Source organism: Carlito syrichta, unplaced genomic scaffold, assembly GCF_000164805.1.
Source record: "Carlito syrichta isolate Samal-C Ts95f unplaced genomic scaffold, Tarsius_syrichta-2.0.1 Scaffold301887, whole genome shotgun sequence".
Taxonomy (NCBI): Eukaryota; Metazoa; Chordata; class Mammalia; order Primates; family Tarsiidae; genus Carlito; species Carlito syrichta.
This window is the reverse complement of record NW_007245983.1, coordinates 3,248-27,518: the sequence shown is the minus strand read 5'-3', so window position 1 is coordinate 27,518 and position 24,271 is coordinate 3,248. Positions and strand designations below refer to the sequence as shown.

General features: G+C 39.0%; 2 protein-coding genes across 2 annotated transcripts in view; both read right to left on the bottom strand.

Annotated features, from left to right (window-relative positions):
- Positions 1-2,148, bottom strand: part of SCAI (suppressor of cancer cell invasion) — a 184,791-nt gene extending 182,643 nt beyond the window's left edge. Inside the window, exon 1 of the mRNA XM_021711146.1 lies at positions 2,067-2,148. Coding sequence (XP_021566821.1) covers positions 2,067-2,148 — 82 coding nt within the window. The remainder of the gene's footprint in view (positions 1-2,066) is intronic.
- A 1,581-nt stretch (positions 2,149-3,729) lies between these two features.
- Positions 3,730-23,857, bottom strand: PPP6C (protein phosphatase 6 catalytic subunit). Its single transcript, XM_008055583.1, has 6 exons — positions 23,732-23,857; positions 17,447-17,512; positions 14,102-14,243; positions 9,135-9,214; positions 8,428-8,637; positions 3,730-6,990 (listed from the first exon to the last, which is right to left on the bottom strand). The coding sequence occupies exons 1-6, from the start codon at positions 23,855-23,857 to the stop codon at positions 6,742-6,744; spliced, it is 873 nt and encodes a 290-aa protein (XP_008053774.1). The 3' UTR covers positions 3,730-6,741.
- Positions 23,858-24,271: the final 414 nt, after the last annotated feature.

The following is a 24,271-nucleotide window of genomic DNA, read 5'->3' as shown; positions in this document are numbered from 1 at the left end:
CCATCCGGCTCCTGCTCCGCCGCGGGAGCTGCTCCGGCGGCCGCAGGGCTCGCTCGCGAAGCTGAGGCGGCGGAGGCTGGAGTAGGCGGAGAGGCGGGAGGAGGGCCTCGCGCCTCTCCAGGCTTGCCGCGGAACCCGCCTCCTGCGCGTCTCTCCTCGGCCCCCGTTGGCTAGGACCGCAGTGTGGACGGAAGCCTGGCAGCCGATTGGGCGCTCGGGCCGTCACGTACCACGCTGCCCACCCAGAGGTTTGGTTGAGACTGCAGGTGGCGGCAGAGGTGCCTTAGAGATCGCGAGCAGGGCTGGGAGACCTAAGCGCCACCGTGCGCCGGAAAGGAAAAACTGCACCCCGTCGCCAGACACCTGCCCGCAGTTTCTCCTGGCTCTGTGTCCTGCATCCCACATACCTGGTGGAGCCCCCCACCTCTGCACTCAGTCAGTACCAAAAGCCAAGCGCAGAAATTTTCCAAATTCCTCTGGTGGGTGCGACAGTGAGGCAACTCTCACAAACAAGCTTCCTTTTGAACCACCTAGAACGCAGTCCTTGTCTCTACATCTGCCTGAAATTGTCTCAGCTCACAGCTGCCCCTCAAAGAGGCTCCAGCCAGAAAACTGTTAAGAATCCACCAAAATAAAGCATGGTTTGTATGTTCAATCCTTTGCAGGAGAGATCACAAGCTTAGATACAGGATTTTAAGAAATCAAGTGTTTTTAAAATTACTATAGAAGAAAAATCAACACTGCAAACAGAAGCGATGCCATACTAAAAGGAACGAGTTCCATTTTTGAAAGGCTTGAACAGAATTGATCTGAGTGTGTACTAACCATCCTGTGATACTGTGATGATTGTTAAGTTCTACGTCAACTAATCAATGTTAAAATAAATTTTACTTCATTTTTATAGACCTAAGAATGCAAAACTTACACATAAGCACAATAAAGACTACCTTTCGTCTTCTACTTTAACAAAGCCATCCTTGAAAATAAGGCACAGCTCATTAACATATTATGAAATTCTGTAAGGTGGGAAGGTCTCTCTAAATCTCTCTTCCTGTGTAGTTTTTGTTTGGTAGATCCTTGCCATCTGTTTGGAGTTGGAAAGAGGCATAAAACTTTATCTTAAGACACCTCCATTTTTTAGAAGACATTTGTATGCGTCAATAATGTGACAGTCTAGAGCAGTACACACCAACTTCTGGGTGGGAGGAAAATCTCCCACTGATCTCCATAATGGCAAAAATAATTAGGATATTAGTTTTTTCCAAAACTAAATGTATTTCATGTAAAGGGTTGTCTTTTCTTCTGGCATGGTTCTTTTTATATCTCCAATGTTAAAATGACTTCCCTTTTATGAAGTAACTCTGATGGTAAAATGTCGTGAGGTTTTTCAAATGGCTTTAACAATGAAAAAATTGTTAAACCTCTACAGGTGCACTCCCAAATTATTTCTGAGTCAGGGTCTCACTCTGCTGGCCAGGCTGGAGTACAGTGGCACAATCACAGCTCATTGCAGCCTCAACTTCCTGGGTTCAAGTAATCCTTCCTTCTCAGCCTCCCAAAGCTCAGACTACAGACACGTGCCACCACACTCAGCTAATTTTCTTGATTTTTTGTAGAGACGAGGTCTATGTTGCCCAGGCTGGTCCCAAACTCCTAGGCTCAAGCAACCCGCCTTGCCCTCCCAAATTGCTGGGATTACAGGCATGAGCCACCGCAGTCACTGGACCCCAAATTAATACTTTATGTAATCCCAAAGTCACAGAATCACAAATTGCTTCAATCCCAACCAACAATTTCCATCCATATTATTAAGCTAGGAAGAGGAAAGAACTTCAGAATAATTTGTCAGAAGGCAGGGGAGGGAGGAGTAAGAAGCCTCTGGTTGAGAACATCATCAACCCCTAGGGAAGTAATCTTGAAATATATTTCTTATATTTCTTAAAGTATTAATTAACATCTTCAGCTTGCATTTCAGCATCTTCCATATTTAGCCAATCCTCACTAATACATGGTAGATATTGTTAATTTAACTGCAACTACTCATTTCTTGTCTTCCCAAAAAGTACCCTCGAGTGTCATCATCACATTATGTCCAAGTTCTAGTGATCTCTGCTTCTGTTTTTCCTCTGTAAAACATGCAAATCTCATTTCGGTCCACATTTAGTTCACACTTCCTCTTCCATCTTTCCCAATTATTCCATTCTACATCAGACATTTCCTTCTCCAAATTTGTACTCACAAAGATATATTATGCTAGCAATTATATATTGCCTTGGGTTATTCTTACATCCCAACTACATTGAATCTGGGCAAATCATGTATGACCGTGAGTCTTCAGTAAATGGCAGGCTGAGGTCAGATACTGGGTGCTGTGTGCTATTTTTTTTTTAAACTGGGAGTCTCACTCTGTCACCCAGGCTGGAGTGCAGTGGCACGCTCACTAGCCACCGCAGCCTCAACCTGCTAGGCTCAGGCGACCCATCTGCCTCAGCTTTCCAAGTAGCTGGAACTACAGGTGTGCATTACCATGTCTGGCTTATTTTTTTATTTATTGTAGAGACGAGATCTCACCAAGTCGCCCCAGCTGGTCTCAAACCCTGAGCTCAGCAATCCTCTCGCCTCAGCCTCCCAAAGTGCTGGGATTACAGGCTTCAGCCACTGCGACTGGCCTGTGTGTGCAATTTTTAAGTCTGAGATAAACCCTGTATGGTATTCTCTTATTTTAGATACAGAAATTTAAGATTCAGAAAATCCAATTTGTTCAGGGTCATACAGCTCCGATAACCAATACTGCTTAAAATAGAGGGCTTAACATGTACTCTGGTGTGCCCTATACAGGTTCAAGTTCCAGCTCTCCTGTGCAAACATGGGCAAGTTGCCTGTTCTCTCAAAGCCTATTTCCTCATCTGTGAGAAAAAAAAGAAAAGGTAATATAGTTATAGACCTATAGTAAGGGTACCACAAAACAGGACATGTAAGCATTTAGCGACATGTGCTCAATGCAGGTTAGCTGCTATTACTGCAGGGCAGAGCTGGAGTTTTTATCTAGATCTAAGCCCAGAGCCAATGCTACTCCACACTGTCTCTGTGCAGTCTTTCCTATTCCATTCCCATTTAAACTCAAAAGCAGAGTGCTGTGAACCTCAGTGGGTGCCAGGGATTGAGTGGAATATACTTACGTAGTATTTTTGTTGACAGCATACAAAAGAAATCTTCTATACATGTCAAGCATTTTTGAACAAAGATATGAATGACCTAAGCCAGCATAAGCTTACTCTCATGACGGTAAGAAAGGTGTATATTCACCAACTGATTGACAGGGAAACAGAACACTAGTAGGAGGAGAATTAAGGAACCAACCAACACTTCCCAAAGCATCTAGTGTGTCTTGTTGGCATCATGCAAAGGGACTTTCCAAATGTTTCTTTTTGGTGGTTTTTTACTACTGCGTATTTCATCAGCATCACTGTATGCTGTAAATACACAATTGAAAGAGTTGTGATGATCTCATGAGGCATGGTTCTGGGCACCGGATCCAGGTTGTAATGGTAAATATTGCCTTTAAAGAACTAGAACACTTAGCCCTGAGTCAAATGCAAAACCAAAAAGTTTCACTTTTGTTTATCAGTCAAGCAACCAAGTGAAGGAATAAGCATTTTTTAATTTATGTTATATAAAATGCTAACTTCTAGTCAGGACATACTACAAACTAAGCATTATATAAAATTATTTTTTTGACAAACTTCCTATAATCTTTTTATTAATTTACACTGAGGGAATATAGCACCCTTCATCCAAAGAACTGAAGGTGCTTTACAAACATTAACATTTAAAAAACAATTACATTAAAAAATCTGGATTCTTGCTGTTAAATCTCTTTGACTCCTGATACACAATTTTCTGGAAGCTGACGGAAAGCAATTCTATTTCTGACAATGAAAGAGGCTCAGAAAGAGTCCTGATTTGCTTTCATGATACAGGCATTTTCCAAAACCTGGTGCTGGGCTTACAAAGCAAAAACACACAATCTTAATGCAATGAACAATATTTCAAACCTTATTTCAAAAGCAAAACCCACAGCTTATGATGTCAAAAATCTTCCAACAGTTCTAGCCATCCAGACAGAATAGGAGCTGATGCAGGTTGCACGAGATACACTCGTGATTCAGGCTTTTTAGGGTCACAACCAAATGAACACATTTAAAGTAGTGAAATTTTTCAGGGAAATGCATTAAAAGCTAGCCAACTATAAAAAGCTAGCCAAATGAGGAAAGGGAGTAAATGGCAGTTCAAAGTAGACAGTTCTCACTAGAGCCTAGGACACTTTATTAGAAACCAAGTATATCATAGTTAAATAAAAATAATTCTTGCCCCCATTGATACAACATAAGGTATTTTACATTCAGCCTAGTTACAGGGAGTAACAAATCCTCCTGCCTACAAATCTATGACTTGCAAGTATCTCCCACCACATGATTACTCCATATAGTACACAGCCCTTATTTATTAGAGCGATCCCAATATTCCTTTTAGGCTCACAAAGTCCAATACATTCACTCTCTCTTCCCTTTACATGTCTAATCATAAAAACTATTTTTTTCCATGCAAAAAGCCATTATTCAGTTGAAGAGAAATCAGGCAAAACAGAGATGGCAGATAAGGAATGGACAGAATATTATTGGCACATGCCCAACTAGTGACAAACAAATGCAGTACACTATGACTTAAAAATAAAAGTCACATTACAGGGATAACAAAAACAGCTATATCAACCTAAGCTAAGGAGAATCAAACAGGAAGGGAGGGCTGAGGGTTACTGGTTTTATTGGTACAACTTAAAAGCACTGGAGAGCAAGCACTTAAATACAATTTATAGTAACAGAAAGAAAAAATACTGCAGAGAGCTGTTAAAGGACCACACCAAGTTGTCTGCATCCTTAATTTCCAGTGTTTCACAATTAGTAAAATACATAACTACATATCCCTGTAAGATAAAAATTTCTTTCCACCTGAATTACACTGGGGTCAGGGCAGTAACACAAAGCTACTGACCCAACATTAGTTCAAGTGTGTGCAGCAATTGTATCAGCCACTTCTTTCATATAGCTATACAATTAAAAACTATACAAAAAGCTGGGTGGTTGGGGGAAAAAGAAAATAAAAATAGTATTGTGCTCATTCAATAAAAGAAAACCCTGATGAAAAATTATGTGCCAAGAAGCTTAGACTATAAAGACTTTTATTGCATTTTTAGGTTCTTATCCTGAAGGGGAAAAGTTGGTTTTCAAAACTACCTGAACAGATGCTAAAGTGCTTTATTAATTGGCTGGCTTCACAAGGATTTCCTGGAATGACAAAAATTAATTATAGTAAAGGGATACCAACTATTTCACAAAATAGTACATTCCAGCATCATTTATAACCTCAGTCATAAAAGATACTGGAACACTTGTCCTTATTAAGTGGACAGTTGCATAACAAGAACTGATCATCACAACCCTTTGGATACTCAAAGTACTTACACAAAGTTGAAATATGGTACCACAGATCTTTACAAAAAAGGACAATTTGTTTCTTTTCTACACTTTAAATAATCTGCTTCAGATTACAGTTCACAAATACAAGAGTCCTGACTTTTCAACCTTTCCAGTTGCAGTTAAAAAATGAACACTTTCTAAAAGTTAAGGTCAAGTGTTACAGCAAGAGAAGAATGATTATCATTGAAAAGTACATAGATTTTACTTAATGATACTCATGATAGATTGTAAACTGGATTGATCACATTCTACTTAACTGGTATCAAATAAACACATCAGCATTACAAATATTAAATGGTCTTCTATTAGTATAGAGGATATAAACCAAAACATTAATATGGCAGTTATGTTCTTTAGGCACAGTTTAGTGATTTTTTTTTTTTTAAATAAATACTATTGAATTTCAGTTGAAATTTTAACCTCAATAACCAAAGGATCAAGAACTCTGATTAGGAAAAAAGAAAAGAAAAACTTTAAGCTAACAATGTAATAAGCTGTTTAAAATTTCTAACACTAAACCTATCTGGGTTTTATTTAAGATTATTTTATTAAAAAATACAAGGAATCTGAAAAAAGATCAATACAATTATCTTAACGTACAAAGTCATAAGCTGTAGCAGTTTATAACTAAAATTTAAAAACACAACAAGGAGGGCAGCCCTTTAGACCAATTTATTTTATATCCATTTAAAATATCATCCAACAAAGGACAATGAAGTTTACATCTGGGACAGGTATACATAACTTGAGGCATTTGTAGTCCATCGTGCCCAATGAATAACAACTTTGCTGCTGAAATTTCTTAAAACTTACCAAACTAAAACAAAAGGTTGAATGATACAAAAGGAGGAGTATTTCGGTGTAATCCGTCAATTGGCTTTTTAAAAAAAGGAAACACATACTGTTTCCCCAGACCAGTAAATAAGCAAGAGCTACATGCAGCAATGTGAGTTATTAAGACATTTCTCAAGTCTTCTCAAATGAGTCCAAGGTGGAGATGGAATAGGGAAGAAAATTGATAGAAAAACATCGCTATAGACACCATAACAAACAATAAATTTAGATAATTTAAAATTAAAAAAAAAGGCAAGAGGCAGCATTTCAGCAGCAAAGTGCTCAATAAAAAGTATATCGTAGAGGGTAATACAAGAAAATTGGGGTAAGAAGAGGACAGAAAAATGGGTCAGCAGGATGGGTGAAGGCCTCAAAGGAAATACGGCGTCGTTGTTCTGGGAGGAATAACACGTTCTGAATCTGGAACTGCCCGGAATAACTTTGGTTCCCTTGTATTTACATCTTTGAAGACCATGATTGAGGCAATATTTCCACACCGATAGCAGTAATTAGGAGCAGACCATACTGTCACCAGCTTCTCATCAAACATAAATTTATAGCCTTCATGCACTAGTTGATGTGCTCTGCAGATGAGTTTTAAGTTGTTGATATGAACAAACTGCAATTTAGAATGGCTTTGTAAGTATTCAGTACTTAAAAAAATCAGCCTACATAAATTAGAAAATAATCATTTAAATAAAGCATAAAATCCTATTAAGTTAGCATGATTATAGAACCCATTCTATAAAATTATCCTCAATAATTTTGTTTAGGCAAACAGTCACTTTGGCCTGAGTCTACTGTAGAGCTCAGAAAATTGTACTGCCACAGAACTAGTTAGAAATTTCTGGGAAAAAGCATTCTATAAGTACAATCAGATATAAAACAATGTTTTCTCTTTCATGGCTTCACAATAAAGATACTGCTGTCAATATCTATTATTTGGTGAAAATTAACATGTGCAGTTGTCACAATAATTTTGAGATTTATTATCCTTCTCTTGCAACTTAAAAAAACAAAGGCTCAGACTAGATAAATAATTGACCTAAATTAAGATCCACCGCCAGGTGCAGTGGCTCACACCTATAATCCCAGCACTTTGGAAGGCCAAGGTGAGAAGACTGCCAGAGCCCACAAGTTTGAGACCAGCCTGGCAACATGGCAAAACCTCACCTCTACAATAAATAAAAAAAGTAGCCAGGCATGTGGCACATGCCTTGTAGTTCCAGCTGCTTGGAAGGCTGAGGTGGAAGGATGACTTGAGCCCAGCAGGTCAAGGTTGCAGTGGCTGTGAGCATGCCACCCCATTATGGCCTGGGCAACAGAGTGAGACTCAGGGTCAAAAAAAAAAAAAAAAAAAAAGATGCACCAATGGGATCAGAACCTAGCTATGACTCTATTGTACTGGAGCACTTCCCAATATAAGGTTACCTGGGTGTGTGTGTGTGTGTGTGTGTGTGTGTGTGTGTGTGTGTGTGTGTGTGTGACTTAACTGAAAATAACTGGAGCACTTCCCAATATAAGGTTACCTGGGGGGGGGGGGGTGTGTGTGTGTGTGTGTGTGTGACTTAACTGAAAATAGCTGAACTTTAAAAACTGCTTAGACCGGACACAGTGGCTCATGCCTATAATCCCAGCACTTTGGTGAGAGAATTGCCTGAGCTCATGGGTTCGAGACTAGTCTGGGCAACTTGGCGAGACCTCATCTCTACAATAAATCAAAAATTAGCCGGACGTGGTAGTGCGTGCCCGTAGTTCCAGCTACTTGGAAGGCTGAGGTGGAAGGATGACCTGAGCCCAGCAGGTTGAGGATGAGGTAGCCATGAGTATGCCACTGCACTCCAGCCTGGGTGACAGAGTGAAACTCTGACTCAAAAAAAAAGAAACAGAAGATTTCTCATACATGAATAACTAGACTAGAAATTTGATATCCATAGCCACTACAGTTTGAGTAGACTAGATTACTAGATTACAAATTTGTTATCTAGGGCCACTTGAGTCTCTATGCAGCCCATCAGTAACCAACAAACTACTTTCCCAAAAATACTGGCTTTACCTCATTTGTGACCTTCGCTCCAAAAAGCCAACCTGCTCCTCGGGGACTGATAGCCCAAGTATCCACATCTTCAGGATCTGACCAAACCAGGTCACAAAATGCTCCTTTATGAGGAATTTCCTGATTCCGTTCAATAGTTCGAATTTGATCCAGTGTTTTGATATCAGGAGATAAACCACCATGAACACACAAAATCTGCTCATCTATTAACTAGCAAAAAAGGATAACAAAGAGTTGAACATATAAACTCAGTCATACATATAGAAGCTCATCAATGAATACTAAAGATATCAATATAACTGAAAAGACAATTAAGATTAAAATATGCAATGTGTTATTGGCAGGAAAATACTTGAGGTTTTAAAAATACAAACTTACAGGCCAGGCTTGGTGGCTCATCCTGTAATCCCAGCACTACGGGAGGCCAAGACAAGTGTATTACCTGAGCCCGTAGGTTCAAAACCAGCCCAGGTAACCTGACGAGACCTCATCTCCACAATAAATCAAAAATTAGCCAGGTGTGGTAGCATGTGCCTATAGTTCTGGCTACTTAGAAGGCTGAGGTGGAAGGAATGCCAGAGCCCAGCAGGTTGACACTGGGGTGGCCATGAGCATGCCACTGCACTCCAGTCTGGGTGACGGAGTGAGACTTCAACTCAAATAAATAAATTAAAATTAAAATTAAATAAATAAAAATATGAACTTACAGCTGCTACTGTGAGCATGTCGAAAACTTTGGTACAGTATCTCCAGGCATTAGCATTTCCATATTTGGTTTGGCACTCATCTGCGAAAGAAACAGAAGATTTCTCATTAACGAAGCCCTAAATCTGCCAATAAAAATAAACAATACATCCAATACTACAGCAGTCTTTGGTACAACAGAAATTCAATTTAAGCTAGGATAGCAAGTTAGAACACATATTTAGTCATGGTAGAACCTCCACATATATCCAAAGAAGACAAGTGATTAACTATATACAGTTATATGTTGTTTAACAATGGGGATATATTCTGAAAAATCCATTGTTAAGCAACTTCATTGTTGTGTGAACATCATAGGGTGTATTTATCCAAACCTAGATGGTCTAGGTTAGGTAATATGGTGTAGCCTATTGCTCCTAGGCTATATAAACTGTCCTGTATGTATTGTACTGACTATCATAAGGAAATAGCAAAACAACAGTATTTGTGCAATAAGAATTTTTCAGCTCCATTATAATCTTTTGCAGTCCGTTGCTGACTAAAATGCCATTATGTGGCATGTGGCTGTATATCCTCAGGATATGGTCCTGCTTTTCATCCCAGGAATGAACCTAGAAGTAGCAGAAATTATTAGCCAAAATGCTATCATCAGGAAGAGCTAAATACTAATTTCATACAACCTGAAGCAAATGATTTTTTTTGTGGTTTTTTGGGATTTTTCTTTTTGAGTTGGAGTCTCACTCCATCGCCCAGGCTGGAGGGCAGTGGCATGTTCACAGACACCCCAGCATCGACCCGCTGCGCTCAAGCGATCCTTCCACCTCAGTCTTCCAAGCAGCTGGAACTACAGGCGCGTGCTACCACACCTGGCTAATTTTTTTAAAATTTATTGTAGAGATGAGGTCTCACCAAGTTGCCCAGGCTGGTCTCAAACCTGTGGGCTCAGACAATCCACTCGCCTTGGCCTCCCAAAGTGCTGGGATTACAGGTTGAGCCACCGAGCCTGGCCAAAGCAAATGGTTTATCAGTTAGATTCATACCAGGCAATTCTAGCAAACAGATTAATTTTTTTAATGGAACTACCTTATTCTAACAGAATAATCAAATTAAACAAATTAGAGGACCCTAAGTTATAGAAGCATAAGTAATTCCCATCTCAACATTTTTCAGGACTAAGTTGTCTCTTTTGAGATTTCCTGTAAATTGTGCAACTAAATACTTCAGCTCCAGTAGGTACACCCGTAGTCATCATTGATGACAAACTGCCAGTTAGGTTCTTACATATTCCCAGTTAAGCACTCTTTCTGCCATCTGAATTAGTAGGGTACATATCTGTTCTTTCAATTAACACCATAGAAACTCTGCTCTTCGGCGCCTTCCTTAATTTTGGAAAAAAGTGACATACACCATTGCCTTAAGTGAAGCTGAAAATGACATAGGAAAGAAATCTATGGGTTATAGTCAATCCTTGAGATTTTCTAAATTATATGTCTATGTGAAGTTAATTTCTTTTTTTTTTGAGTTGGAGTCTCACTCTTTTTTTTGAGTTGGAGTCTCACTCTGTCACTGTAGCCCAGGTTGGAGTACAGTGACACACTCACGGCCACTCCAGCATCGACCTGCTGGGCTCCAGTGATCCTTCTGCCTCAGTCTTCCAAGTAGCTGGAACCACAAACACGTACTACCACGCCCAGTTAATTTTTTATTTTATTGTAGAGACGAGGTCTCGCCTAGTTGCCTGGGCTGGTCTCAAATCCGCGGGCTCAAGCAATCCACTAGCCTCGGTCTCCCAAAGTGCTGGGATTACAGGTTGAGCCACCAAGCCAAGATTCTTATGTAAACTTGCCATGAGAGAGCATTAACAAAGAGCTCAGGTTGCAGACAGGAAACTTGCACTTGGTTCAATAATAACCACCCAGTATATATTTATCAGTGTGAACCGAAGGCCCAATATAATTAATACCCATATATGGATATTTTATTACTTTTGTGTTTTGTTTTGTTTTTGTTTTTTAGAATTGGAATCTCACTCTGTTGCCCAGGCTGAAGTGCAGTGTCACGCTCGCAGCCACCGCAGCCTCAACCTGCTGGGGCAGGCAATCCTTCTGCTTCAGCCTTCCAAGTAGCTGGAACTAAAAGCACATGCCACCACGCCTGGCTAATTTTTTGACGTATTGGAGAGATGAGGCCTCGCCAAGTTACCCAGGGTGGTCTTGAACCTGTGGGCTCTGGCAATCCACTCACCTTGGCCTCCCAAAGTGCTGGGATTACAGATGTGAGTTACCGCGCCCAGCTCATTTTATTACTTTAAAATCAGTATAGGTTCTATGATAGCAAAAATTATCTCCTTCCTGAGGAGCTGTTGAGCTTCCTTTTATTAAACAAAACCATAAAACCTGTTAGACGAAATGGCTTTGGAAACAAGAAAATTCAGTACTAGATTTTGTGCTGTTGTCATTTTCCTCAGTCAAGGCATCTTGATTAAAATGTCTTCCATCCTCTCTCCTTTTGCCCTACACTGATGAATGTTGGGCAAATTCTGGGGTGTATATATACAAAACATCAGTCTTTTATTTATGAGTGTAAATAACGTATGAAATTAGTATTTAGCACTTTCTGATAGCATTTTGGCTAAGAATTTATGTGTTTATATATATGACTAATGTTTATATATATAACATTACATACATCATATATGAATATTACATATATAATATGTATTTTATATAACATATAACACATAAAACATTAGTCATATATTTATAGTGAGTGTATATATAAATTAGTCTTAGTATTGCTTACACCAAACTATATCAGAGAGTGTCATCCAAAATATTATTTTGCAAAAGAATCAAAAATTTTCTTTCTTTCTTTCTTTTTTTTTAGTTGGAGTCTAATTCTGTCACTATTTCCCAGGCTCAAGTGCAGTGGCACACTCACAACCACCCCAGCTTTGACCTACTGGGCTCCAGCAATCCTTCTGCCTCACCCTTCCAAGTAGCTGGAACTGCAGATGTGCACTACTACGCCCAGCTATTTTTTTTTTTTTTAATTGTAGAGAGGAGGTCTCACCAAGTTGCCCAGGCTGGTCTTGAACCCACACGTTCAGGCAATTCACTTGCCTTAACCTCCCAAATAAAAGCCACTTTTATTTCAAATGGTATATGATACTGTTGGATAAATACGAGAAGTAACTTGTAGAATGGAAAAAATTATTAATAAGTTATATAGAAACAATAAAATATCAAAATTTATCTATTTAATAATTGATAATGGTGGACAAACTGAAGAGTAAGTGAGTTCAGCCTATTTTTATAATGAAAAAAGATAATTCAAAATATAACATCTAAAACTAAAGTGTTCTAAAATTAGTATTTCCAAATCTCTCACTATCTGCCTTAATTGTGCTCAAGGAAAATTTAAATTCATAATCTCAACAGTTCTACCATCTGTTTCCTTCAAAGACCTTCCTAATAAGCTCATTTTTTAAAAACTTTCAACCAAATAAAAATTTTATAGAAGCAGTTATTTTGCTTTTTATAACTAAGTTCTGCTTCTGACCCCTCAGGTCCAGGCATTCTCTGGGGCAAGCACACAGAGATATACATAAAAGAATGTATTTAACAGCAGCTTAAAAACAGCTTCAGGCCGGGCTCGGTGGCTCAGACTGTAATCCCAGAACTTTGGGAGGCCAAAGCAAGTGGATTGCCTGAGACCAGGCGTTTGAGAACAGTCTGGGCAACTTGGTGAGACCTCATTTCTACAATAAATCAAAAATTAGCCAGGCATGGTCGCACGTGCCTATAGTTTCAGCTACTTGAAAGGTTGAGGCGGAAAGATCGCTGGAGCCCAAAAGGTTGAGGCTGCAGTGGCCGGGAGTGTGTCACTGCACTCCAGTCTGGGCAACAGAGTACGACTCCAACTTAAAAAAAAAACAGCTTCAGCTGGGCATGGTAGCTCACACCTGTCATCTGTGCAACTTGGGAGGCCAAGGGAGGAGAATCACTCGAGTCCAGGAGTTCAAGACCAGCCTGGTCAACACATTGAGGCCCTGTCTCTACACACACACACACACACACACACACACACACACACACACACACACACGAAAAACAGCTCCAATGTCCATTGATAAATTGATAAAGGGACTTATTAAGTCAATTATGATATACCTATATGGTACAATCTGATGCAGTCATAAAAATAACATTAATGAAGTAAAAAAACAGGTATGACCCCATAAAATGTGTTTGTGCATATACAGAAACATTCACACACACACAACACATTAGAATGGGCTGTCAAATTTGACTATACAGAACATTCACCTCCAGCAAATTCTAGGGTCCCACCCCAAAAGGCTTTGATTCGTAAGACTGCAGTGGGGCCCAGCAATATACAATTTTTTTTTTTTTTTTGAGTCAGAGTCTCACTCTGTCACCCAGGCTGGAGTGCAGTGGCATACTCAGGGCCATTGCAGCCTCCACCTGCTGGGCTCAGGCAATCCTTCCACCTCAGCCTTTCAAGTAGCTAGAACTACAGGTGTGCACCACCATGCCTGGCTAATTTTATTTTTGATTTATTGTAGAGATGAGGTCTCACCAAGTTGCCCAGGCTGGTATCGAAAGGCAATCCTCTCACCTCGGCCTCCCAAAGTGCTGGGATTATAGGCGTGAAATACCGCATCTGGCCTGCAAGCTACATTTTTAACAACCATCCAGATGATTCTAATGAAGTCAACTGAGGACTACATGTTGAGGTACGGTTCTAGAAAGATATACACCAAAAAGTTAAGAGCAATCTTCTCTGCGTGGTAAGATTATCAGTTGACTAGGAAGAGTGGAGGAGTTAAGGAGTGAGGAAGTGGAAAAAAAAATACATACAGCACATATATGACTTGTGTCAGGGCCTTTTTTTCCAAAGAGGAAAGTAAAACAGTTTTCAGGATCAAAGAAATAGAAAGTCTTACCATAAAATCCATACACCTGTGTTATTTGTCTACTCTCATGATTTCCTCGCAAAAGTGTAATACGATCAGGCCATTTAGCCTTTAATGCAAGAAGGTAAGTGAAGGTCTCCAAACTATAGTAACCTCTGTCTACAAAATCACCCTGTGAAGTAAAAGTTTACAGTTACAAACAATACAAATAGCCACAACATTCTTTTAACATTATATCCAAATGTACAAACTCAGAGTCACAGTCCAAAATAACTACAATAGTTACACATTGAATATCATTTGGAAATTGGACTTTAACCAAAAATTAAAAGAGTAATAAACAAACTGTTTATACTTAATGTTTGTATGAGATTTGTGATTCAGGAGAGATCTATAAGAATCTGCTGGGCTGGATGCAGTGGCTCACGTCTGTAATCTCAGCACTCTGGGAGGCCGAGATGAGAGGATTGTCTGACCCCACAGGTTCGAGACCAGTATAGGAAATATGGCAAGACCTCATCTCTATAATAAATCAAAACATTAGCTGGGCATGATGGTGTAAACCTGTAGTTACAGCTATTTGGAAGGCTGAGGTGAAAGGATCACCTAAGTCCAGCAGGTCAAGGCTGCGGTGGCCGTGAATGGGCCACTGCACTCCAACCTGGGCGATAGAGTGAGACTCCTACTCAAGAAGAAAAAGAATCTGCTGTGTAATTCTCTCAAGAATCATTTAAAAAAAAAAAAAGAAGAAGAAAGCTCACGCTATAATCCCAGCACTTTGGGAGGCCGAGATGGGAGGAATGCTTGAGCTCAGGAGTTTGAGACCATCCTAGGCAACATAGCCACATCCAGTCTCTATTAAAAAAATACAAGAATTATCCCTGTAAAACCACCATTTGTTTTCAACCCTCTATTACTTACATTAGATGTCAGTAAAAAAAAATATGAAACAAAATTTTTAAAATAATTCCTTCTTTTTTTTTTGAATCAGAGTCTCACTCTGTCACTCAGGCTGGATGAAGTACAGTGGCAGTTCACAGCCACCACAGTCTCAACCTGCTAAGCTCAGGAGATCCTTCTGCTTCAGCCTTCTAAGTAGCTGGAACTACAGACATGCAACCATGCCCGGCTAATTTTTTTTATTTATTGTAGAGGTGAGATCTGCCATATTGCCCAGGTTGGTGTCATACCTGTGGGCTCAAGCAATCCTCTCACCTCCGCCTCCCAAAGTGCTGGAATTACAGGCATGAGTCACTGCTCCCAGCTAAATAAGTTTTTTAACCCCTTTTTTTTTTTTTTTTTTGAGTTGGAGTCTCACTCTGTCGCCCAGGCTGGAGTGCAGTGGCACACTCACAGCCACTGCAGCCTCAAACCTGCTGTGCTCAAGCAATCCTTCCACCACAGCCTTCCAAGAAGCTAGAAATACAGGCATGCACCATCACGCCTGGCTAAGTTTTCTTGATTTATTGTAGACATGAGGTCTCACCAAGTTGCCCAGGCTGGTCTGGAACCCGTGAGCTCAGGTAATCCTCTCACCTCGTATCCCAGAGTGTTGGGGTTACAGACATGAGCCACTGCGCCTGGCCTAAAATTCTTTTAACTAATTGATTTTTTTATAGGTGGAGACTCACTATGTTGTCCAGAATAGTCTCAAACGCCTGAGTTCAACTGATCCTCTCATCTTAGCCTCAGGTTAGGTGGGACTATAGGCAGGGGCCACCACATACAGCTAAGATAATTTTAAATTTAAAAAATCATTTTAGAATTATTCATGATTCCCCTCTTTATCTACTGATTAAACTTTTTTTTATTTTTCATTTTTTAGAGATGAGGTCTTGCCATGTTGCCCAGGCTGGTCTCAAACCCATGGGCTCAGGCAATCCTCTTGTCTCAGCCTCCCAACGTACTGGGATTACAGGCATGAGCCACCACGCCCTGCCTGTTAAAAACTTTTCTTCATGGAGGTGTTTGGGGACCCTTTTCCCCTACTCCATGGTTGCCTCCTGTGTGAAAAGTTTTGTCTACTTCTCCTAAAAAAATAAATATTAAAATTTAAAAATTTAAATAATTTTAACCGTATCAGAAGTTCTGCTTACTTGAAGAAAATCCTTTGTTGCTTCTTTTGGTAAGAAAAAATACTGGCCAGGCGTGGTGGCTCATGCCTGTAATCCCAGCACTTTGGGAGGCGGAGATGAGAAGACTGCCTGAACTCAGAGGTTCGAGACCAGTCTGAGAAACATGGTGAGACCTCATCTCTACCATAAATCAAAAAATTAGCCAGGCATGGTGACACACGCCTGGAAGCTACTTGGAAGGCTACTTGGAAGGCTGCTTGGAAGGCTGAGGCACAAGGATCACCTGAGCCCAGCACATCGAGGCTGTGGTGGCTATGAGCGTGAAACTGCACACCAGCATGGATGACAGAGTGAGACTGACTCAAAAATACAAACAAAAACACAAATACCATAATTACAATAATGTTCTAGGTTCAGCTTTGCATTTAACAACCCCATGTGATGGCATACTATTTACACTTGCCATTAATTTTGACTTGAGCCAATACTACGCCAATAGGAAAACAGCTTAAAAAAAAAAATAGGTAGGTGACCCAGAAACTTTCAGAAGGAAGGATAATGATAGAAGGAATCAGAGAAAAGTCAACAATATTATATTCCAAAATAAAAGCAAACATCTACCTTACTAGCAATTACGTATGTGTGTATATTCGCCCATCTACAGATTAGTAAAAGATAAAAATGAATGTTCAAAAAGTCTGATAAGAGCCGGGCTCGGTGGCTCAGCCTGTAATCCTGCGCCTTTGGGAGGCTGAGGTGAGTGGAATGCCTGAGCCCGCGGGTTCGAGACCTGCCTGGGCAACTTGGCAAGACCTCATCTCTACAATAAATCAAAAAATTAGCCGGGCCTGGTAGCGTGCAACTGTAGTTCCAGCTACTCGGAAGGCTGAGGTGGAAGGATCGCCGGAGCCCAGCAAGTCGAGGCTGCGGTAGCCGGGAGCAGCCTCTGCACTCCAGTCTGGGAGACAGAGTGAGACCCCAACTCAAAAAAAAACCCAAAAAACAAAAAGTCTGATAAAAATAACAGCAAGTTGAAGATTTATACCTTAAGCCAGGGGTTCTAGACTATTCTTCTACCCAACTATAACTGACAGCTACAACCCAGCCCTAGCTGTACAGTGGTTTACTAAGGCAATTATAAACCAGAGGAAGTGGCTAAATGCAGAAATGTATAGAATAACCTTTTCATATATTTAAGTAGTGATTATCACATGGCGATGAATTATTATACAATTTACATTTACTAAGTCAGATGCTTTCCATTTTAAATAAGCAATTGATATCACTGGTGTTTACATACCATAAATATGTAGTTTGTATCAGGAACCTGACCTCCAGTTCTGAATAGTTCACAAAGGTCATAAAACTATAAAAGAAAGGCAATATATGCTGATTACAAATTCCTGCTAAGGAATAAAATAATAAAACTGAGAGTAAAATGTGTACAAAAGCAATTAAGAGGACTCCAAACACTTGCATTTATCAGAAGAAATAAAATATAAGCAAAACTACTACTCAGTTCCTAAGCCTAAAAAACAGCAGTAAATAAAACTCACAATCATCATAAAGTCACTCCTAGATCATTAATATTATAGGCTCTCCCCTTCTCATATTCTTTCATACATCTCCTCATTTATCTCTTGAGAATTCTGAAATCATTTATCAGTTACCTAACTTCTCAATAAGTTAAGCTAACCTCCTCACCCATATTCAGCATCTATTTTAATGAAACAAAGGATAAAGTGGCATAAGTTGGTTTGTTTGTTTGTTTTTCATAAAAAGACTTTACATGACACTTCACAGTGTTATGCAGAGCAGATCTTCCTACATCCTATAGTTGGAGATACAGATACCCTCAGGCTTCACAGCATGGAGTGTTTTCTCAATAATCAGTTTTTTAAAACTGTGCATTTCATCATATTCCATTTGACTGAAATCTAGTAACTGACAAATTGTACATTTGGTAAATTTCGATCAGTAAGATTATCCTGGTGCTAATTTCTAAAGAAAACTTTACAGTTTTTCCAAAAATTTTGGATTAAGGGAATTGACTATAATACACTGAACCAATAATTTCTAACACATTTACATTTGACAGTTGAAAAGAAAATTATCCTTTAAACTTTTAATACTTAAACAGTACAGGAATATTAGTCACAGAGAATAAAGCTGAAATTTAAATGTTAACTACTGAAAGAAGCAAGCAATACCCCTTATAACAATGTTCCATAGTCTGGAAAGTCATTACTTCTCAGACAAGAAAAAAAAGTTTTAGGAAGTTTAATATAAAATATCTTCCCATAATATATAGTTATAATCAATGTAGATAACAACCTGCCAAAACATTTCAAAACCTATTAAAGTGTTTATAAACTCTGGCCCACTAATCCCACTTCTAAAACCATGTCCTAGAGGGAAAAATAATATCACATGCTATGTAAACATTAAACAATGTGTTATAGGCCAGGCACGTGGCTCACACCTATAATCCCAGCACTTTGGGAGGCCAAGGTGAGAGGACTGCCTGAGCCCACAGGATCGAGACCAGCCTGGGTAACTTGGCAAGACCTCGTCTCTACAATTAAAAAAAAATTAGCGGGGCATGGTAGCGCGCACCTGTAGTTCCGGCTAATTGAAAGGCTGAGGCAGAAGGACTGCCAGAGCCCAGCAGGTTGACGCTGGGGTGGCTATGAGTGTGCCACTGCACTCCAGCCTGGGTGGCAGATTGAAACTGCAACTCAAAAAAAAAATTATGTGGCAAAATGGAAAAATGATTAGGGAAAAGAATGGAACACAAGACTATACCTGTAACATAATTACACCAGTTCTACTACTAAAAAATTGAGTATGTATACACACAAAATCCAAAGGGAATATTAAAAGTTTTATAAGTCAGTTGCTTTATACAAATGTAGCATAAGAGTGAGTGTACAAAGATGGGCTCGGTGGCTCAGCCTGTAATCCCGCGCCTTTGGGAGGCTGAGGTGAGTGGATGGCCTGAGCCCGTGGGTTCGAGACCCACCTGGGCAACTTGGCGGGACCTCATCTCTACAATAAAAAATCAAAATGAGCCGGGCGTGGTCGCATGCACCTATAGTTCCAGCTACTTGGAAGGCTGAGGCGGAAGGATCGCCGGAGCCCAGGAGGTCGAGGCTGCGGTGGCTGGGAGCGGCCACTGCATTCCAGTCTGGGTGACAGAGTGAGACTCCAACTCAAAAAAAAAAAGAGTAAGTGTCCACAAAATTTTCTATTGACGCTTACAGAAATTTTTTCTTGAACCAAAGTTTAAGTGTTTTGTTTTTTCAGTCGGGTCTCATTGTGTCACTCAGGCTGGAGTACAGTGGCACAATCATGGCTCACTACAGCCTCAATCCCTTCTGGGCTCAGGTGATCCTCCCACCTCAGCTTCCTGAGTAGCTGTGACTATAGTTGTGCACCACCTCGCCCAGCCTGAGAAATAAACTGTATTCTATCATCAGAGGTAAGGAGAAAGCCAACTTGCCTAGTAGTTCTCAAACTTTTTGGTTTCAGGATTGATTCAAGGTCTTAAAAATCACAGGTCCCCTCAAAAACTTTTGTTTATTTAGGTTTTACAAATCACTGTTTACTATATTACAGATTAAAACTGATAATTTTTAAATATTTAATTATTACAAATCAATAACATAACCATTAAGTTGGAACATAAATATATTTTAATGAAAACTGTTTTCCAAACTAAAAAAAAATTTGAGTGAAAATAGAACTGATATTGTTTTATACTTTTGCAAAACTCTTTAATGTCTGGCTACTGAAACATGACTAGAATCTTTTAACCTGCCTCCGCACTCAATCTTGTTGGGATATACTACGTAAAACTATTATGAAGAAAATCCAGTATCATATAAATATGTAGTTACCAAAGGAAGGAGCATTTTAATAGCATTTTCAGATAATTGTGCATATTCTTCTTTTAATACTATACCAAAACTTGACAAATGGCAGTTTAAGAAACTTAAAGGTTAACTGCAATATGACATCTGAAACCATATCAGTGCTCTTTCACATTTCTTTTTTTTTTTTTTTGAGTCAAAGTCTCAACCCAGGATGGAGTGCAGTGGCACATTCTCACTCTGTCGCCCGGGATAGAGTGCAGTGACCTGCTGGGCTCAGGTGATCCTTCCACTTTAGTCTTCCCAGTAGCTGGGACTACCAGTTAATTTTTTTATTTATTGTAGAGATGAGGTCTCACCATGTTGCCCAAGCTGGTCTTGAACTCCTGGGCTCAGGCAATCTTCGCATCTCAGCCTGCTAAAGTGTTGGGATTACAATAGGCACGAGCCACCGCGCTTGACCTCTTTCATACTTTTACATTGGTATATCTTGCACTTTGAGTACATGAAAAACTGGTCATATGTATTTCATTTATATATCATCAAAAATCCATGTCTGTGTTCGGGGGCAGTGGCTCATGCCTATAATCCCAGCACTTTGCAAGACGGAGGTGAGAGGATTGCCTGAGCTCAGGGGTTCAAGATCAGCCTGAGCAACATGGAGAAACCTCACCTCTACAATAAATAAAAAAAATTAGCTGGGCATGGTGGCGCACGCCTGCAGTTCCAGCTACTTGGAAGGCTGAGGCAGAAGGATCACCTGAGCCTCGCAGGTTGAGGCTGCAGTAGACATGAGTGTGCCACTGCACTCCAGCCTGAATGACAGACTGAAACTCTGATTCAAAAAAAAAAAAAAATCATGTCTGTTAATATCACCATCTCAGAAAAGTCTCAGTCTAATTCTCATCTCAGAAAAGTCTTCAAGTATCAAAAACTGTTAGCCTCATTATAGTGGACCCAAATTTTCCAAAATTCCAATTTTTAATAGTAAACTCAAATTTTGTCATTGGCAACAAATACCGTCAACTGTTTTTCTTGAAGTGACTGGCTCACTTCCTTTACTTTTGCAAAAATGTCTGCCAAATACGCAAATCTGAATAACCACAGTTTGTCATTCATTGTCTCAAACAGTATTCTGTAAAGACATTTACTTTAGCTCATAACAGAAAGAATTTCACGAGTACTTTTTCTTGAGTAAACCATCTTTCTTCAGTATACAGCAGATATGCTTTATGCTTACATACTTTCCATTGCATCACACAGACTTTTTAAACAAGGGTTGAGAGTTAAGAAAATTAATACTTAGTACTTCATCAAGGACATTCTTAAATGAAACTGGCATTTGATTTTACTGTGTATGCATGCTGGTGAAGAATACAATGACAATCAGTATAGTCTGGTGCCATCCCTTTGTGACATGCTAAGGCACCAGCAGTTTTACCCTCTATTGTTTTTGTGCTGCCAAAAGGTCTGTAGGCCACATTTAAGCGAATCTGTAAGCTAACTAAATGGCTTCTTTAAATAGTTAATATAGTTAGTCCCCTACATATAAACAAGTTCCATTCCAAGACTGCATCCATTATGTTGAATTTGTTCATAAGTCCAACAAAGTTAACCTAGGTACCCAACTAACACAATCAGCTACATCACTGATGCTTTTACACTTGCTTCCAGACATCCTGGGTTTGAAATAAAGATACTGTGCTAATGTATTCTATACAGTAAAGTACAAAAAAACACAACCACTTGTGGAAGATGCATGCATGTGACAATGTACACCAGACACATGAACTAACTTAACGTAACTGGACATGTGAACACACATTCACATCGTTGAAAGTTCGCAACTTGAAGGTTCATATGTAGGGGACTTACTGTATATAGCCAAGTCAAGATTTAAACCAAACTTTATCTGATACTGAAATCAATAATTCCTCACTAGATTATACTCCTTCAATGCTTCTCAGTACAACATGCTTTCCAAATTGTTTATCCATTCTCATAACCCAATCCTGTAATTCTAGAACTGGTCCAAGAGGAAGATAAATCCCAAGCGATACCCCTTACATTTTATTTAATTAGTCAACAGATGTTTAGTGGCTTAAAACCCATGTTTTTTATTAGGAATTGTTTTTAAGTGTCAAATACAAGAGAAACAATGTTCACAGTATGGTAGCAATCTTAAAATACTATATGCAACAGGAGCCCAAATGAATTTCAAATCTCAGTCTGCCTTTTAGTATCTGTGTGAGTTTGAGTTAATTCTTCAATCTTTTAGTCACCCTTTCATTATATACAAAATAATCCTATCTCAAGGATCGTTTGAAAAGATTTGACACAGGATATATGAAAAAGCACTTTGCTAACCTCAAAACACAAGATAAATGTTAGCAAAAATTGTACATTCGATATATAATACAGAAGTTCAATTTAATGATATTAACTTATTTTAGTAGTTTGAAGTTGTTTCTAACATCTTGACCTTTGATCACAGCTGCAATTCATTTATTAAAAAGTCCTTGATAATACAAGTAACCCCTCAGTTTTAATATTATAATCAGGAGGAAACATTACTTGGCTTATTCTAGTTTTTAGGAATGTGCTAAGACACTGCTTATATTAATATCCATCATGTTAGTAAAATACAAGCACTTATTACACTTTTGGAGAAAAGTTACATGGACATTTTAGAAAATCTATTCCTAAAGTCTACTCTAAAGAAATGTAATTTTAACAGATCAAAGATGACATAATGGGGTCTCTGCTTAGAAGTTGATGGTATGCAGATGTAAGATTTGTTGTACCCTCAATCATCCAGAAAACACCTTGAAAAACCAGAAAGAAAGTAGCCTTGTAAGTAGCCAAAATAGGATCTTACTCATGGTAAACATCAATTTACATATACATATTCTGCTTCTTTACACAGTTATATTTAAGGCAGGGAAACTGCACAGATAACAATAAGATCTGTTGACATCTATAATGTTATATTAGCCACAATATATCAAAGGTCTTATAGCCCCAACTACATTGTGTGTATATAGCAGGCTATGAGTGATCTATTCAGTTTTCGTTTTCCAGTAAAAAAAATTTTACAAATACACATAAGGTTTCCAACTAATTTAAACACTGACAAAACAGTCTAAAGATGAAGTATGCCCCTCCTGTCATCACTTTGAAATTCTTACAAACAAAAACCCAGCAGATGAAAAAATGAGCTTAATATTTTTCATCTCATTCTATCAGTAATTTGCTATGAAATCATACATTAACAATTTTACTTTTCTGAACCTTTGCTATTCTCATTCCCACTAAAGAAATGATAAATTTTCAACAATATATGACATGAGCAGAATGAATACAAATGAACTGAATCAAAAAACTGCCTAAAGCCAAAATAGTTCCTATTAATCACAATTACTATAAGAAGTCCATGTTTGTGTTTTATCTTCCACCCATCTCCCACCCCCACCATTCACAGAAAAATAATGCTGCATTTTATTTACTTCACAAATGTAATTTCAACAAATTCTACAAATATAAAATAATTTGACCACTTTTACCTACCAAAACAGTAAACTAGGAATCATTAGTGTCACAGAGACTAAGGCAACCTAGGTATATTTATGGTTGCTGTTTTAATTTTGCAGAAGTAGAAACACATACAGACCAAAGACAATTCAAGATCTAAAAACTTGCTCATGAAATTTTACCTGTCCATGTATATCTCCACATACTGTTACTGGTGTTGATACTGGCTGAACATTTGACTCTTCCAAGAGGAGGTCACAAACATAGTCACACAGCCGCTGCAAGAAGAGAAAATAAAATGTGAACATTTACTACAATATTAAAACTAAGGATCAAATACAAAAAAAATGCAAGATCTAATAATTGTGAAACCGGCCCAATTGTTCTACAAAACTAGTGTTTATGGTTTTTAAATAAACATATAAATTGACCCTCCTAGTCTCAAAATTTGAGAAACTTACATTTGTCCTAAGTTTCTTTCTCAGGAAACCAATCATCAGGCCTCCCAGAAGGAATCAAAACTTACCAAATAACCACATCAAGACAGGGAGACACAAACCTCCTTATCTATCAGAACCAACCACCTGCTGACCAACTCCTCTTCCTTTGCCCTATCCCTAATTCCAGCTTTCCCACACACTTCTTCCCTGCTATATGAGCCCCTAATTTCAGTTAGTTCAGGAGACAATTTGAGATTATCTACCATCTGCTGGCTGGTATCA

Bases quoted from the DNA above. Each gene is read 5' to 3' on its own strand.
- PPP6C (XM_008055583.1), bottom strand. From the start codon at position 23,857: ATGTTCACATTTTATTTTCTCTTCTTGCAGCGGCTGTGTGACTATGTT. The intron at 17,513-23,731 runs GTAAAATTTCAT...TTTCTTTTATAG, and splicing joins GTGGAGATATACATGGACAG to TTTTATGACCTTTGTGAACT. The intron at 6,991-8,427 runs GTAAAGCCAGTA...TCTAAATTGCAG, and splicing joins GAGCGAAGGTCACAAATGAG to TTTGTTCATATCAACAACTT.